Source organism: Hermetia illucens, chromosome 5, assembly GCF_905115235.1.
Source record: "Hermetia illucens chromosome 5, iHerIll2.2.curated.20191125, whole genome shotgun sequence".
In the NCBI taxonomy this organism is placed as follows: domain Eukaryota; kingdom Metazoa; phylum Arthropoda; class Insecta; order Diptera; family Stratiomyidae; genus Hermetia; species Hermetia illucens.
The window spans coordinates 37049279-37063762 of record NC_051853.1 but is presented as its reverse complement, the minus strand read 5'-3'; the positions used below and the strand labels follow the sequence as shown (position 1 = coordinate 37063762).

General features: G+C 37.4%; 2 protein-coding genes across 2 annotated transcripts in view; both read left to right on the top strand.

Annotated features, from left to right (window-relative positions):
- LOC119656988 (serine/threonine-protein kinase S6KL) overlaps window positions 1-1140 on the top strand; it is a 151285-nt gene extending 150145 nt beyond the window's left edge. The window contains exons 8-9 of the mRNA XM_038063722.1: window positions 507-749; window positions 858-1140. Coding sequence (XP_037919650.1) covers window positions 507-749; window positions 858-965 — 351 coding nt within the window. The 3' untranslated portion in view covers window positions 966-1140. The remainder of the gene's footprint in view (window positions 1-506; window positions 750-857) is intronic.
- A 3798-nt stretch (window positions 1141-4938) lies between these two features.
- Window positions 4939-13549, top strand: LOC119657914. The gene is made up of 17 exons (XM_038065100.1): window positions 4939-5340; window positions 5403-5452; window positions 5591-5786; window positions 5844-6023; window positions 6265-7009; window positions 7071-7205; window positions 9272-9483; window positions 9539-9610; window positions 9727-10007; window positions 10074-10254; window positions 10320-10379; window positions 11723-11857; window positions 11954-12183; window positions 12242-12295; window positions 12397-12544; window positions 12614-12790; window positions 12868-13549. The coding sequence occupies exons 1-17, from the start codon at window positions 5305-5307 to the stop codon at window positions 13015-13017; spliced, it is 3042 nt and encodes a 1013-aa protein (XP_037921028.1). The 5' UTR covers window positions 4939-5304; the 3' UTR covers window positions 13018-13549.
- Window positions 13550-14484: the final 935 nt, after the last annotated feature.

Genomic DNA, 14484 nt, shown 5'->3' with positions numbered 1-14484 from the left:
ATTATTTAAAAAGGACAGAACTGAACTGAACTTAAGAAATTATAAACCCAAAAGAAATAATATTATTTCAATAGAAACAAAACAGGATGTTGTCCCATCACCCCAAATGGGGGATTTTCCGAAATTCCAACTAACGAATATGTACTTCCGAGAAAATAAGAAAACCCGGCTCTGCTGTCCGTTTTTGAAAGATAAAAATGCGTGATTAATGTTTCTACTGATTTTTGGTGTCCGCGTCCGTTATTGTGAGGGTCCGCTAAACTGTTCTGTTAAAAAAATATATCTCTGAGCCGATGCAATAGATATTGTCCGGTGAAAAGAGGTGTCCGTTAGGAGAAGTTCTACTGTATATGTAGATCCCACTTTGTACTTAAGTGTATTGTAAATGGAAGATCTAAATCGAGCGTTCTTTCTTTAAAATTATTGTACTTCAATTTTTAATATACAATTTTCCATTTCTCATGCAATCTGGTTTAAGTCAAACCCTCCCTGCTTAATATTTGCAGTATCCAAACACCAAGCTTATAACAACAGCCAAGATGGAGGAGTTTCAATCGGATGAATCGAAAAACTACGAATCTACCAAAAACTTTCTCCCACCTGAAGTCGATTTGATTCCAAAACCGGGGAAAGATTTATTATTGAGGCTACTTGAAATCGATCCAAAGTTTCGACTTAAGTCAGTTTTAGGCTTACGAAAAATTGCTATGTTCAAGGATTTCGATATTAATGTTGAAACGCTGAAAGAGGTAAGCATTGTAATTTATTCCTTTAAAACTTTTTCTGTGTCATCGAATCGCCTGCTTTTCAAAAAGGATAATAGATCTTTGTATAATTATTTTGTTTTATATTACTAGATTTCACCGTTGGAGTTACTACAAAAAGCAAACATTCCGTCCTCTGAAATCTTTGCTGATTCCACAAATATTAGTGCCATTGAATCTAGTGCCTTCCAGCATTTTTAAAATTTACAAAATTTGTTAGTTATAATTGAAAACAGTTTTTTTTAAAGTGCTCATATTAGAAAAGTAGAATCTCATTGATAGCTGCCCTAAACCCTTCATGGGCTTTTAACAAGTTTGTAGTAATTTTAACAATTATGTGCTAATATCTGAATAAAAATATATACTAAATAAATGAGCTTATTTGCCTAATATTTTGTACATTTATAGTAAGACCTTAATCAAAAAAGTGACGCTACTGACCCGATTTAAAGCGGTCATCCCGTGTGAAGGTGGTTTTTTTTATCTTCTTTTAGAAATTTTTGTGACGAAGTGGGTAAAGGTACAAGTACGAATTTTTCACCATATATTTACTAATGTCTTGGGCATGCGTAATAATTTTTCTAGCACGATAACATCGTTCATTATTGAAATACAAAGCAATTTGTACACCCACCACCAAAAAAATGTATCTTTATGCTGCCACGCTAGAGGGCGCTGTAATCATCTTAAAGAAAAAATGTAAACGGCATTTCAACGTCCAGACTTAGCCACTGTCCGCAAACTGGAATTATTAAAAAATATTGAAAGCTACATTTTTGGTGCCTTGAATGAATCGCATTTATCCTAGTTAGGACAGTAGAAATATATTCTGAATAAATCCTGAAAATTTCAAAAAATTTCGTTGGGTAGTTTTTGGGCTATTGTGGCAGCTGATTTTCAACATGTAGTTTCGAGAAAAACCCATTTAAAAAGTAGAAAATAAAATCTTACATAACTAACAGTTAATCTGCTATACTTATTCCATAAACATCAGATTTCTTGGAGAAACACATGTAAAGACTTGGCTTCGATCCTTATAATGTTAGCGAAGCCATTCGAACGTCATTTGGACCGATAAATACGCGCTTTATTACGGCGATCGACATAAACCTTGCATGTGACATTTTACCTGTTTAACACTGTAATTTCCGAATGACTCCGAATATCAAAAAATCACCTTGCCTATATATTCTATATTATATCTAGATACAATTGATGCCAAAAAAATCGATTCCTCAGATCCGACACACGGGATGACCCTCTTACGTCTGTTTTCAAAGAATTTCGTTTCCGATTTTCAACATGCAGTTTCGACAAAAAGGCATTTAAAAAGTAGAATGCGATTTTTAGCCATAAAACCTTAACTGACCATTAATCTGCTATATCTAGTCCATAAACCTTAGGTTTCTTGAAGAAACACATGTACGACCTTGGCTTAAATTTTTGTCCTTTTAGCGAAGTCATTCGAACGTCATTTGGATCGATCAATACGAGCTTTATTACGGCGATCGACATAAATCTGGCATTTGACTTATCACGTGTTTAACACTATAATCTCCGAACGACTCCAAATATCAAAAAATCACTTTACCCATATATTCTACACTTTATCTAGATACAATTGATGCCAAACAAACAAAAAATCGATACCGCGGATCCGACACACGGAATGACTTCTTAAGCCTACACAAGTTATCCAGTGACCTCGGTACTTATTTTTTCTATTATTAAGGAAATAGTTTTAATCCTACATAGTAGTCAGGTGTACTATAGGTATAGAACCATACTTATTGTCGCAATGAAGTACAGCATATTTTAAGCTTTTCTTGGAATTGACTACAAACAGACGCCAATCATTTCGTTAACATAACATAAGTTGAAAATATTCAGCAACAAAAGCTATTACGAATAATCAAATATATATATAATTCCAGATAAGAGTTTGTCTAATAATCCAAGAGTACGTTATTTCAAGAAGAGGAGAATTAAAAAGATTTGTTTTTTGACGAGTGTATTTATTAGATTTATATTTTTCTCGGACGTTTTATGTGACATCTGTCCTTCTCAATTGGGTTTATACCATCTAAACTTTCCAGTGTTAAATTTTGATGACATCTGCTGACATGGTCATGGATGGTGGAGAAGGCAACAAGCAGAGTCGGACTAAAGATGAATACCAACAAAACCAAAGTTCTCAGATTAACTGATCATCATACTCTTTCTATCTGCACTGAGGAGCTGAACATTGAAAGCGTCGATAAATTTATCCATCTTGATAACGCTGTTTCCGCTGGTGATGTTGCTCGAAGCACTCTTGATTTTTTTAAGCCTTTGTGCCGTTAAGTGGTGGATCGATAAGCATCTCAATTGCTTGTCCCATTTCCGTCGGCTAGAAGCCTAGTCCGGATGGAGTCGAGAAGCCCTTAAATCAGTGTCCAGCCCATCATGTCATCGTTGTTTCGGCCGGCTTTTTGCCTGGCTCCCGTTGACTTCGTTACTTGTTTTGTTGGTGGACACCAACAGCGGTTTTGATGTACTTGACATACTTTGAACTTTACTCTTCAGATTGCGGTTGAGCAATTTAACCCAAGCACAAGTTATTCTCGCATTAAGTGCCGTCGCAAAGGATACCAGATAACTTTGTTTGGCTCACACATCTCACGGTGCTTCTCCTTAAGTAATCACACAGCGTATATTGCGACAGTAGCTCCGCAGTTCTCGACAAATCCGGCTTGTCTCAAGATTATTTAAGCGGTGTCGCGATCAAGAATGCGATCAAAAATCTCCATAGTACGAAATAGCAACCAAATGGTCGTGCTTTCTTACAGGTAAGATAGGGTTTACCCTACTGAATAACGCGAATGAGGAACTCATTGGACGACATTACTAGGTCTCAGCTCTACGCTTTCCAGAGCTTAGTTGTAATGTCTTCAGATCCTGTCACGACCTCATTCCTTTGATTACTTCTTCAGCTTTCGTGAAATTGATAGGCGGAACTGCGCCAAAGCCACTTTTACGTGCAAAAGTGGCGAACGAGAAAATTATTCCGTTGAAATCTGTTCGAAGTGTTCCTTCCACCTTTCCATCGCGATTTTTTGGCCAGTAAGCCAAGTGCTCTTCTCGCCATTAACACAACAGAGATGCTCCATATCCATATCCCCCCCCATATCCCCACAACAGAAGTGCTCCATATCTCGTGTGCGTTTGTGTCGGCTTTTGACAAGTCGCTACAGATCTCTCCTGATTGTTCAATAAATATCTGGGTAATGGCCCGCTCAGATAACGCCGAGCGCCCACTTCATTGCTAGTCTTTAATTGACGGCAAGCTTACGATAGAGGCGCTTCTTTTCACGGACCTTCATTGGGACACCGTCATTCCAAAGACAAGCATCTCATTTGACAAATCGTTTACCAAACATGTTCTATCTAAAATCTGGACAGCAATCTCAAGTTCAAGTTTTGCGTCAACGCTCTCTCTGTACTGTCATATGGAAGTAGCACATGGAAAGTAATCACTGTTACTCGAAAGCTCCATCGGGGTACACTGGCTCAGCACAATCTCGCAGAAAGAACTACCCCGGTGAATGGGCGTATGATAGACATGTTGATTAGAAAGGGAAAGTGATAGTGGATAGGTCACACCTGAAAGAAGGGCCACCACTCCATTACTGGCTAAGCAATGGAATCCACCATTCAAGAGTGGCTGATGAGTTGATCATCCTAGAAACACGCGGCTCAGAATAATAGCAAAGCAATGCAAACTTCTCAGGAAGCCCTGGAGGGAGTTGAAGCACATCTCCATAAAACCATAAAAAAAAAATTTGAATAAATTAGCTTTACGGAAAAGAGAATGTTTAACTGCGGCGCTCCCAAAAAAAGCACTTTGAATTTATACAATTATGCGATTCGCAGAAATATAAGGAGTAGAAATGAAAAAACTTCATCTTTCTACTCGAAATAGGCAGCATAGCAATATGCAAGTATATGTCAACAATATTCACATATTAGGGTTTCCTGTAATGAATTCTTTCACAGCAAGAATCATTCTAATAACATATTTTCTTTAAAACACGTTCAGAGTCGTTACATTTAAGCATCCACATTTAACAGTGTAGAAGTGTCATTTCCATCTAAGCCCACTTCTTCAGTCCTGGGTTGACATCTGACATTTTATCAAAACTCTCCACAGAATTCTATTCTCCAAAAATCGCTTCCCTAACTAGGTTTTCTTTTATTGTGACGGGAGAAGTTTCGTCTAGTCCCTGCGGTCGTTGCGATTGCGAAAGCCATTAACTTATCAGAAAACATGTAACAAGTTAACTACCCTTCCCGTGTCAACTCCCTAGTGAGGCAATTTTGTTCCGAGAGACGAGTTACGCAAATCCTGCGAAAGGAGAACGAACCGAAGGAAAATCTGGTCAAGAAGGACACAAAGATTATGGCTGCTGACTAGGAAGAAAAACACCGAAGAAGAAAGATTATTGCAATCTTGTGCATTGTTACCCGTAAATGAGCAAATTTCAGATGGAAGTAAAGTGAAATGGCGGTGGAACATACGTTTTTCGGCACATGGGAGGTCAGATCCAATCGAGGAAAGGGATAAAATTCATTTTTCATTGTGACATTTTTCTCTTGTAGATTGTAAGCTGTTCCTTCGAGGGTAAACAGGAAGTATCCGGCTTGGAGGGGTAAGTGAATGCTGCTGAGGAATATTTAATTATTGAATATTAAAAGAACGTTCCTGCAGCGGAATATCCACACTTGCTACTTCCTCATACCTAAGTTCTCATTTGACATTATTTTTCACAACCAATTCCATTTGACAGAATCAAATTCCGTTTGGATGAGACTGGCGATATAACATGGTACAATGATCTCATTAACCCTTCTCCGGACTCAAAAGACTGTGATAGTTGCTGCGAATCTGCTACAGTTCTTTTTAGTTGCGAAACTTTTGATGTCAATGAGCTCAACCCCAGATTGATATTTGGTGCATTCGCAGGACATAGCATAGAATTTAAGGTAAGCAATTCCCGTTGCGTGTCAGGTCTCAGTAAATACTTACAGTTTCCGTTCCAGACATATACTTTAACGCCAGCGGATACATTGGTGCTAGAGTGTGAAAATTGGTATTCGCTGCTGTGCAAACGCCTTAAGGAAGATGAAGCCGTCGGCCAAGAGAAAGAATTCACTTTCATTGACGCTCTAAGTGAGAGCTACTTTAGCGATGTTATCATTAAAAGTTCCGACGGAATTGATGTAAGATGGCTAAACTTATTGTTCCTGGCTTGCATCAAGTTGAATATGTTTTTTTTTTGTAATATAAATTTTGGTTCCAAAGATTTTTTTTTATCAAATTATTGAGTTAAAGTGATATTTTATGTTAATTACGGGCATTTAAATAATATTTTTTCAAATTATGATTTGTGTATTCTTTGTTACCGTTTCAATTACTGTGAAGCGAAAGGAAGATGGCTGACGAGATTATTACGTTTTCTAGTATCATGTACACTCAGCAATACTGCGTTTGAATGGATTTGACTGCAGTATGTACTGTCAAGCCCCAGCCAACACCGTTGCTGTGACAAATACTGAAAAGTATAAGCCAAGCTTGACCCAAACCACTGCGAATCAAGTCAAAATCTCCATAACCATCCCCATCGTTTCGGAATCAGGAACAGCTGAAGATCACCAGAAGAACTTTCCGAAACTAAATATTTCACCAATACATTTGCTGCCACCGTCACTAGAACAATCAGGAGTGATGCATAAAATGAATACCCTCTCCAACTCTTTCAATTGCCTGACAGCCTCCACTAAGGAATCCGATTCGGCGCAGTCTCCCATAAAAAAGTATCCAATGTCATCATCCGATTCCAATCTCCAGTCGTCTTCGAGCAGAAACATTTTTAACTTTTCCAATGATTTGTTTTTGAATCCTATTGAGAATATATGTAGCAGTCGCAAACCTCCATTATCTCCTTACCGAGCTCGAAGTCCATCACCTTTCCCCAGTTCCTTAGATACCCCTCCTTCTTCACCACTAACCCCTCTCGGAATACTTTACAACCTGCCATCATTCATGTTGACTCCGATCCTTCATTGGCTGTACACGGAGTCGCTGATGCCAGATATGGATGAGGAAACCTGTGAGAAGTTGATTAACTTTGCAGAAACGCAGCCACCTCTTATTAAGATGATGGATCCCTGCAAGAGATATTTGAAATTGATCCGGCTGAAAAATTGTAAGTTGTCAATTTGGTCCAAATTTTTCTTAAAGCCATGAAAACATATATTATTTTCCAGTTGTTTTCGATGTCATAATGGATATGCATAACATTCTCAACAAAATTATCCAATCATTAAACCCCGCCGCAATGTCAACGCAGCCAGAAATGCTATTTAATACATTTAAGGAAGCTATTAGGGAAGGCGCAGTAGGTAAGTTTTCGCAAAAGGCTACAATAAGTGTACCAAAAGCGGTGAGAACGATGAAAATTGTAAATAATTTAGGATACTACCTTCGAGCGGGCACGTCTTGTTTCGTTGTTATTTCCATTCCAATGAGGGATGAAAAGCAAGTACTTCTCTTTCTTCGACAAGTAATTCTATTTTCATGATAGAAATGTATATTAAACGACAAAGAGGATGCTCATGTGTGTAGCATAGAAAAATCGATTTGCATGCAGGGCAAAACCATGTAATTAAGTCGGTTTTCTCAACGATGAACTCGACGGTCCGAAACGTTTTAGACCACACTTGAAGTATTGTAATTACAAGCATTGTTCACATTAGCAGAGGAGTTTTGATTAGTGCTTGATGTCCATCTTGAAACAAAACTTGTTCTGGTTGGAAATGGACAGAAACATGAAGCTCCGCGTATACAAAACTATCATACAGCTAGTGCTATGCTTTGGGTGCGAAATCGGCACTCTAACCCAAGCCTCCGAAAATTTGCCAAATACATTTGAAAGAAAAGTCCTTCAGTCAATTTCCGGAGCACGATGACCTAGAAGCCTCGAAATTCGTTAAACTACAACGCCTTCAGTGGGCTGGACATGGCCAACGAATGAGCGATGATCGCATGCCTAAAAAATTATGAACGGACAACATACCGACGAAGCGAGACTATGAGAAAGACCGAGAGCACGGTGGGAGAGCACAACATATACGGATGCTGAGCAACTTCTGGCATTCCAAGATTGGAGGACGCGGTCACGTGACCGCAATAATTGGAGGACAAAGATCCAGGCGGCCAGCGGGGGGGGGGGGGGGGGGCTTGTTCCCGGTGAAGTCGAGGGGTTCTCAAATCATCATCTAGAATATAAAACTATCGCCGTTTCGGCCTTTAGTCGCTTCCTAGCGACTTGAATTTTCATGTTAATCCTAGCTGGCGAGTTATTTTTACCCGGATTGCAAGAATGCTCCCACGCAACTTCTTCTTGATTAAAGCAACCGGTCGCGATTGCCCTTCTGTTATTTTAATGATCTAGGGCATAATCTTCGTTACCATGAAGCATTTGGGAACATAGAGGTCGACAAGGCGTAGATTTTATGTAGATTTGAGGCGTCCGTTGCTGCCAGTTCTGGAGCGCCGCCTTTTCATCCTCATCTGTCCATCTGTCTGTCACACAAATTTTCTCAGAAACGGTTCCTATTATTGGCGAAAATGTGGGAACTGTGAATCTCCTCGCGTACATTGAGTGAGTCCCCATATATGTAAAAGGGGGAGTTTAATTTTTTTTCACCGAATATAGTCATGTGCGGTATCAGATGAAAGGCCTCGATTAGTACTTTCCGAAGTCGGTATTAGTTTTGTCATTGCTCGCAAAGGTGAGGAATGCAGGGGTCCAAAATTGGTCAATTACTTCAAGGACCCACTCTCAGCAACTGCTCAATCTGATAATAATAATCGTTGGCGCAACAATCCATGATGGACCAGGGCCTTGAAGTGTGTTAGAACACTTCATTCAAGACCGTAACCGTATACTACAGAACACTGTAAGAGGCAATGTGGTCAGCATTACGATCGCCCGAGATTATTACCCTGATTTGACTCAGGTACTCATTCACAGCTGAGTCGACTAGTATCCGACGTCAAATCACCATACAAATCCCACTGCCGCCAGCGAAATTTGAACCGTGACCTTCCGTACGACAGCCTTGTGCTCTAACCACTCAGCTATCCGGACACACTTAATCTGATAATCTGAAAAAAATATGGTCGTCCATGCACCTGGTATCTAGGTCTCAAAATAGTCTCCATACCGATATCTGTTTAAATAAAGTGAATAATAGTATATTACCACATTTCTTATAAGTATATTTTTTAGAAATTGACAGGAGGAAAATATGAAATGAAAATTAGATTCCTAATGAAATTTCAGAAAAGAAAACAAAATTTGTTACAGAGAATATATCAAGTTAAAAATTCTCGACTTTTATATCATTCATTAGTTATAAAGTTCAAAATAACATACTTTTCCCTTAATCTCTTACTAATTTAGGTTGTGCCAAGATCTTACAATTCTGTAACATATTCGTAAAGGATGCTGCGGATATATCACGTTATCAGAAACACGAAATTATTAAATACGTTCGAACTCGATTACCAATATTTTTGTCGCAATTACATCAACTCTTGAAGAATATTTTAAATGTATTTATAAATCTAAGCTCAGACGAGAAATTGGAACTCGTTATTTATCTAGTACCTGAGGTAACCTTTTTCTCTTGACCACAAAGGTTTATGGATAAAATATTCTTCTCTACAGATTGAATCTTCATTAAAAATTTCAACAAATGTGATAGAAGAAATCAAAAATTCGCTTGAGAAAATGTGTAAAGTAAGTAAATATCGAAGCATTCCAGAAAAGTATGCCAAGGATATTAAAATATATTGGCTAAAAACGGAAGGGTGGATTTATTTCAGTTATTTTAATGGATTTTCCACTTCTCACAGGACTTGAAATGCTCACATTTAGATTTATCAACAAAATTCAAAAGTGAAAGCCAGTATAAAATGAATATAACAGCAAATCCAACAAATCAAGGCATCACAGACGATATGAATAGAATATCATTCAGTCGTCCGCCCGCTTCGATGTATGATATCTCATCAGAAAAGAGGTTAATAACAGTTGAAAATGATTTGAAATTCGTATTGTATATGTACGAAGTACGTAAAATGAGAGATATCTACGGAAGGATCGCAACTGCTTTAGAAATTATTAGAGAGAAGAAGTAAGTATTCGTTATTTCAACCATTGGATTTCTAATCATTTCAAACTAACTCATTGCAAAATTCAGGGCAGCATTTTGTGATATGAGCTTAGGAAATAAAAGAAGTACAATTCGCCAAAATCTCGAGCAGTTAATTTTAGATATCCCTGCCTATATTCTAATTGTTGAAAATATATCTGACCGTTTGGATGATCGAATTGGATGGAAAGAGTTTAAATTCTGCTTTAAATTGGCAACAAGTCAAATAGTAAGTCGGATTAATCAAGATATGTGTGATAAGTGTTATATGAACTCTAATAATCAAACTTTTAGAATGGAGTCATTATCAAGTTGCTGGATCATAAACCTGCACTCCGAGATCCTATATCCCATGTAAGTAATAATTCAAATAGATTTTGTATTGTGCTAAAGATATTATATTGAAAGTAGTTAGATCAACTGAAAACTAACAGATTTTTTTTTATTTTCAATTTTATAATATATGTTTTCTTGGGGACACTTTTCTGTGGTGAAACTCATATGGTGCAGATGTAAAAAAATCGAATAGTAATATTTGTAGGGCAAACAAGAATATTTATATTCCATGAATTACCTCTCATTTTTATACTCCATATATGATGTTTACCTGCCTTTTCGTTTATTTCTCCTTTCATTCAATGACAGGTGATGCTAATGGCTCACTTATTTGGGGAATTATTACTCTTCTATGATACATTGATTTTCGCTCTAATCACTAAAAGTACTTAAGGCCAATGATCGTGGTTCCAATCTGACTGGTTTCAGATGGTCCTAAGGAGAATTATCTCTGTACTTTTCGCAAAAACGGGGGCTTTTACCCTATTTGGGTGACATCGATTTGGCTTACCGTATTTGTTTTTGTTTTGCCTTGCCATTTACTTATACATCACACATCTTAAATACAAACAAGAACCGTCTCATTTGGATCCTACAGACAAAATATCCGTCACAAATCTGAAAAAATTTCATACTGTCTTGAGCTTTTTATAAAGTCTTCATTGCTTTCACATTTCAATATTTTCCCGTCTTTCACAATTATCTCGAATATTGTCCATAAGCAGGGCCTGCCTTAATAAGGAACTCCGGACATCCCGGTTTTGCGTCGAGTCCACCAATTCGATATCCCTAAAAGCTGTCTGGCGTCCTGACCTTGGCCATCGCTCCATCTCAGCCAGAGTCTGCCTCATCTTCTTTTTCAACCATAGATATTGCTCTTATAGACTTTCCGGGCTGGATCATCCTCATCCATATGGATTAAATGGCCCGCCCATCGTAACCTATTGAGCCGGATTTTATCCACAACCTGACGGTCGGTAATGTAGGCTACGGAATCGTCCATCCTCATGTAAGGGGCAAAAAAATTCTTCGGAGGATTGTCCATAATAGTCAAATCATCTAATACCGCCGTGGATCGTTGGACCCCTGACCCCTACATTCTTTTTCAGCAAATATGCGTAATTAACGGTCTATACCAATGTATTTGTACACGAAACAACACATGCCTATCGATTCAAATCAGAAACGTGCTTAATTGGAGAACTATCCTCTTCTCACATGCAATTTAATTTTCGTCGTGCATTTTTAGTTTTATTCCCTATCCTGTCATCGGCCAAGAAGGTTCATTTTTCTTGGATGCACTAGCCAACGTCATTTTTTCACTAATATCTAACTCACCTTTATTCAATTTATGCTTGAAGATATGCAAGCTGGTTCAAAAAGATGAATTCACGAAATCGCTAGTAGAGTTAGGGCTGCTGGAGTCAACAAATATACTTCAGAACGATATCAAGATGGATATAAAAAGAAGCTCATTTGATTATAAGAATGTCAAAGTAAGTATCTTGCCCTTAAATAACATATTTATGCCTTCGTTTTAGGACTGAACTTGGTAAGTTATCTAATAACATTTTTTAACCTTCCCGTAATAGTTAAATCTCGTCAAAAGTTTATGCGAACCGCCCATTGTAGCCAATAGTAGTTTGTCGAAGAATTCACTACGTTTATTGCACTCTGGTCAATTAGCTGATATGGAGTTCGAAGTACATGTCTTACAGAGTGGCGCCCATGATGAAAATCAAAAAGTGAACGAATATGAATTTCATTCGCGGCCCAGTCAAATTCATACATTTCGAGCTCACCGTGTTATAGTATCTGCTAGGTAATATTACCGAGAATCATCAGAATATCTGTATAAAAAAAATATTGTTTCTTAACAGATGCGAGTGGTTCAAAAAGGCATTGCTATCTGGAATGCAAGAAAGCATCAATAGGTAAATTCTTTTATGATAATATCATAAGTAATCGACTCAAATCAAATATGAAAACTTACAAAAAAAATATCTACACTAAAAAACATGTTCAATTACTCCAGGAAAATTGTTATATCTGATACGTCGCCTGTGATATTTAGACGATTATTACTATATTTATATGGAGCGCCCATAGATAGAACCGTAGGAGCCGAACAAATTTGTGAACTAATGCTTCTGGCTGATCGCTATTCCATCGATGATTTAAAGGCATAATCTGTTCCTTCCAACTTAAAATTTTATTTGACAAAATGTTTAACTAGGATCTTAAAATTTCAGGAACTTTGCGAAAATACATTGAATGCATCAATTGACGAGGATTCAGTACTTTGTTTGTTGGGGATCGCGGACCGATTCAGAGCAACAGTTCTGAAATCGAACTGTCTGTCTTTCATATCGCAGCATTCAAGCCTGACAAAAGCAGAAATGTTTCGCGAGTTGCCTAGAGCAATTCAGGTAATACATATATTTTGATATAAATGGGCGATTTCTTATTTAAATACTAAAAAAACTCCAATCAATATCCTTTGCAGCTAGAAGTCCAAGATCTTATACATTGGTTTGGCCGCGTCGCGGAGCCATGGAGTGATGGTTTTAAATCTCGTAGTAGTTCAAGGCACAGTTTAAAGAGTCCATCGAAGCAAAGATCACGATCTCGCAAGTCATCGCCATCATTAATGTGACGATGACTAGAAACAGTCAAGAGACAATCATTATTACAATTAGAGTTCATCCATGTTAAGCGAATAACAACAATATGAAGTCGGATTTGTTACCGATAATGATACTGGAGAACATATTTCGCAATATATTAACTGCAAACATAAGAATTTTTTGACTTCCCAAAATATGTTGCAATAATTTTCAATGCACAATACAATATAAACATACTGAAAAAAAATAATAATGAACAAAACGTGGGGTTAAATAATAGAAGTCATTTAAGAGATTTAAAAACACATACATACATATTTCAAATGTAATATTTTCCAAATTCATTCAAATTCACTTTAATGCAATTTTTCTGAAATATACATAAAGCATTATATTATGTATATTAAATAATAAATGGCTCGTTTCCAATATCTAATTTCAAAGATGGAAGAAATCTTTTCTGTTTTCAAATCTTTTTCGAATATTAATTGTTGTTTAAATGGTTTTCTTATAACAAATTGTGAAAAAATAATATCTCATTATTAAAGAAGGGAAAAGATATTGAAAAATATATAATCGTATTTTGAACTTATTAAAAAAAACTTTGATTTTATTTCTAAACGAAAGCATTTTTTACCATTAAGCGTCGTTCCTCAAAATTAATCGACAAAAATATGTTTCAATTCTTCCTCTCATGGTTTCTGTTCGGTTTTTATCTACATCTATAATTTTAAGCAAGAACTTCAGCTAAAAAATAGCTCTAAACAATATTTTTCCGCCTGCTCGGAGGATGAAGCAATATTGACTCTATGATTCCCTTTCACTTTCTTTTCACACATGCAATGGATGATATGATATTGCGTGGAGTTTAAGGATGGTGTAGGCGAGATTTTATTGATACCGAAGCATGAACGACCTTTCTAATAGGGAATGACCTGTGTAATATGGTGGAACTCTCTACAGTGCTACTTCCAATGTCGTGGCACTATACTTTTACATTCTGGAAAACCAGATGGTAGTAGTCGCGAATCCGGTTTCAGACTTTTACTGAGGGATACTGCAGGGTGGGCTCTCTTTAACTGGGAACCGGTTTCTGATAGGATCTTGATTGCAAAATTCCATTCCAGTTTAAGACGCATCACAATTGCGCTACCCACTACCAGAGATTTCCGATATAGAGAAAGAGGATCTTTTGTGAAAGAAAAGAAACACGTAGTTCGAGAGAGGTTTCCTATAGATGGCCTTATGATGGTGATCTAAATACCAAGGTGGGCTCTGACAATACCTAGCTGGGGCAGGTTCGTCTCGTCATCGGTGCCACACCGTTCAAATACAGGGCCTACCACAAGGTCAATTCGGTTTCGACTAACCGACTATGAACATTTAATCAGATTGATCAAATCGTGATAAGCAATTGATTTATGGATTGTCTTCTAAATGTGCGCATCCAAAGAGGTTTAGCCATCAATCTCGGTCAAGTCCCAAAAGAGCGTTAC

Coding starts and splice junctions, on each gene's coding strand:
- LOC119657914 (XM_038065100.1), top strand. CDS start 5,305: ATGGCGGTGGAACATACGTTTTTCGGCACATGGGAG. Junction 5,453..5,590: donor GAAGTATCCGGCTTGGAGGG/GTAAGTGAATGC, acceptor TCCATTTGACAG/AATCAAATTCCGTTTGGATG. Junction 7,206..9,271: donor TATTAGGGAAGGCGCAGTAG/GTAAGTTTTCGC, acceptor TTACTAATTTAG/GTTGTGCCAAGATCTTACAA.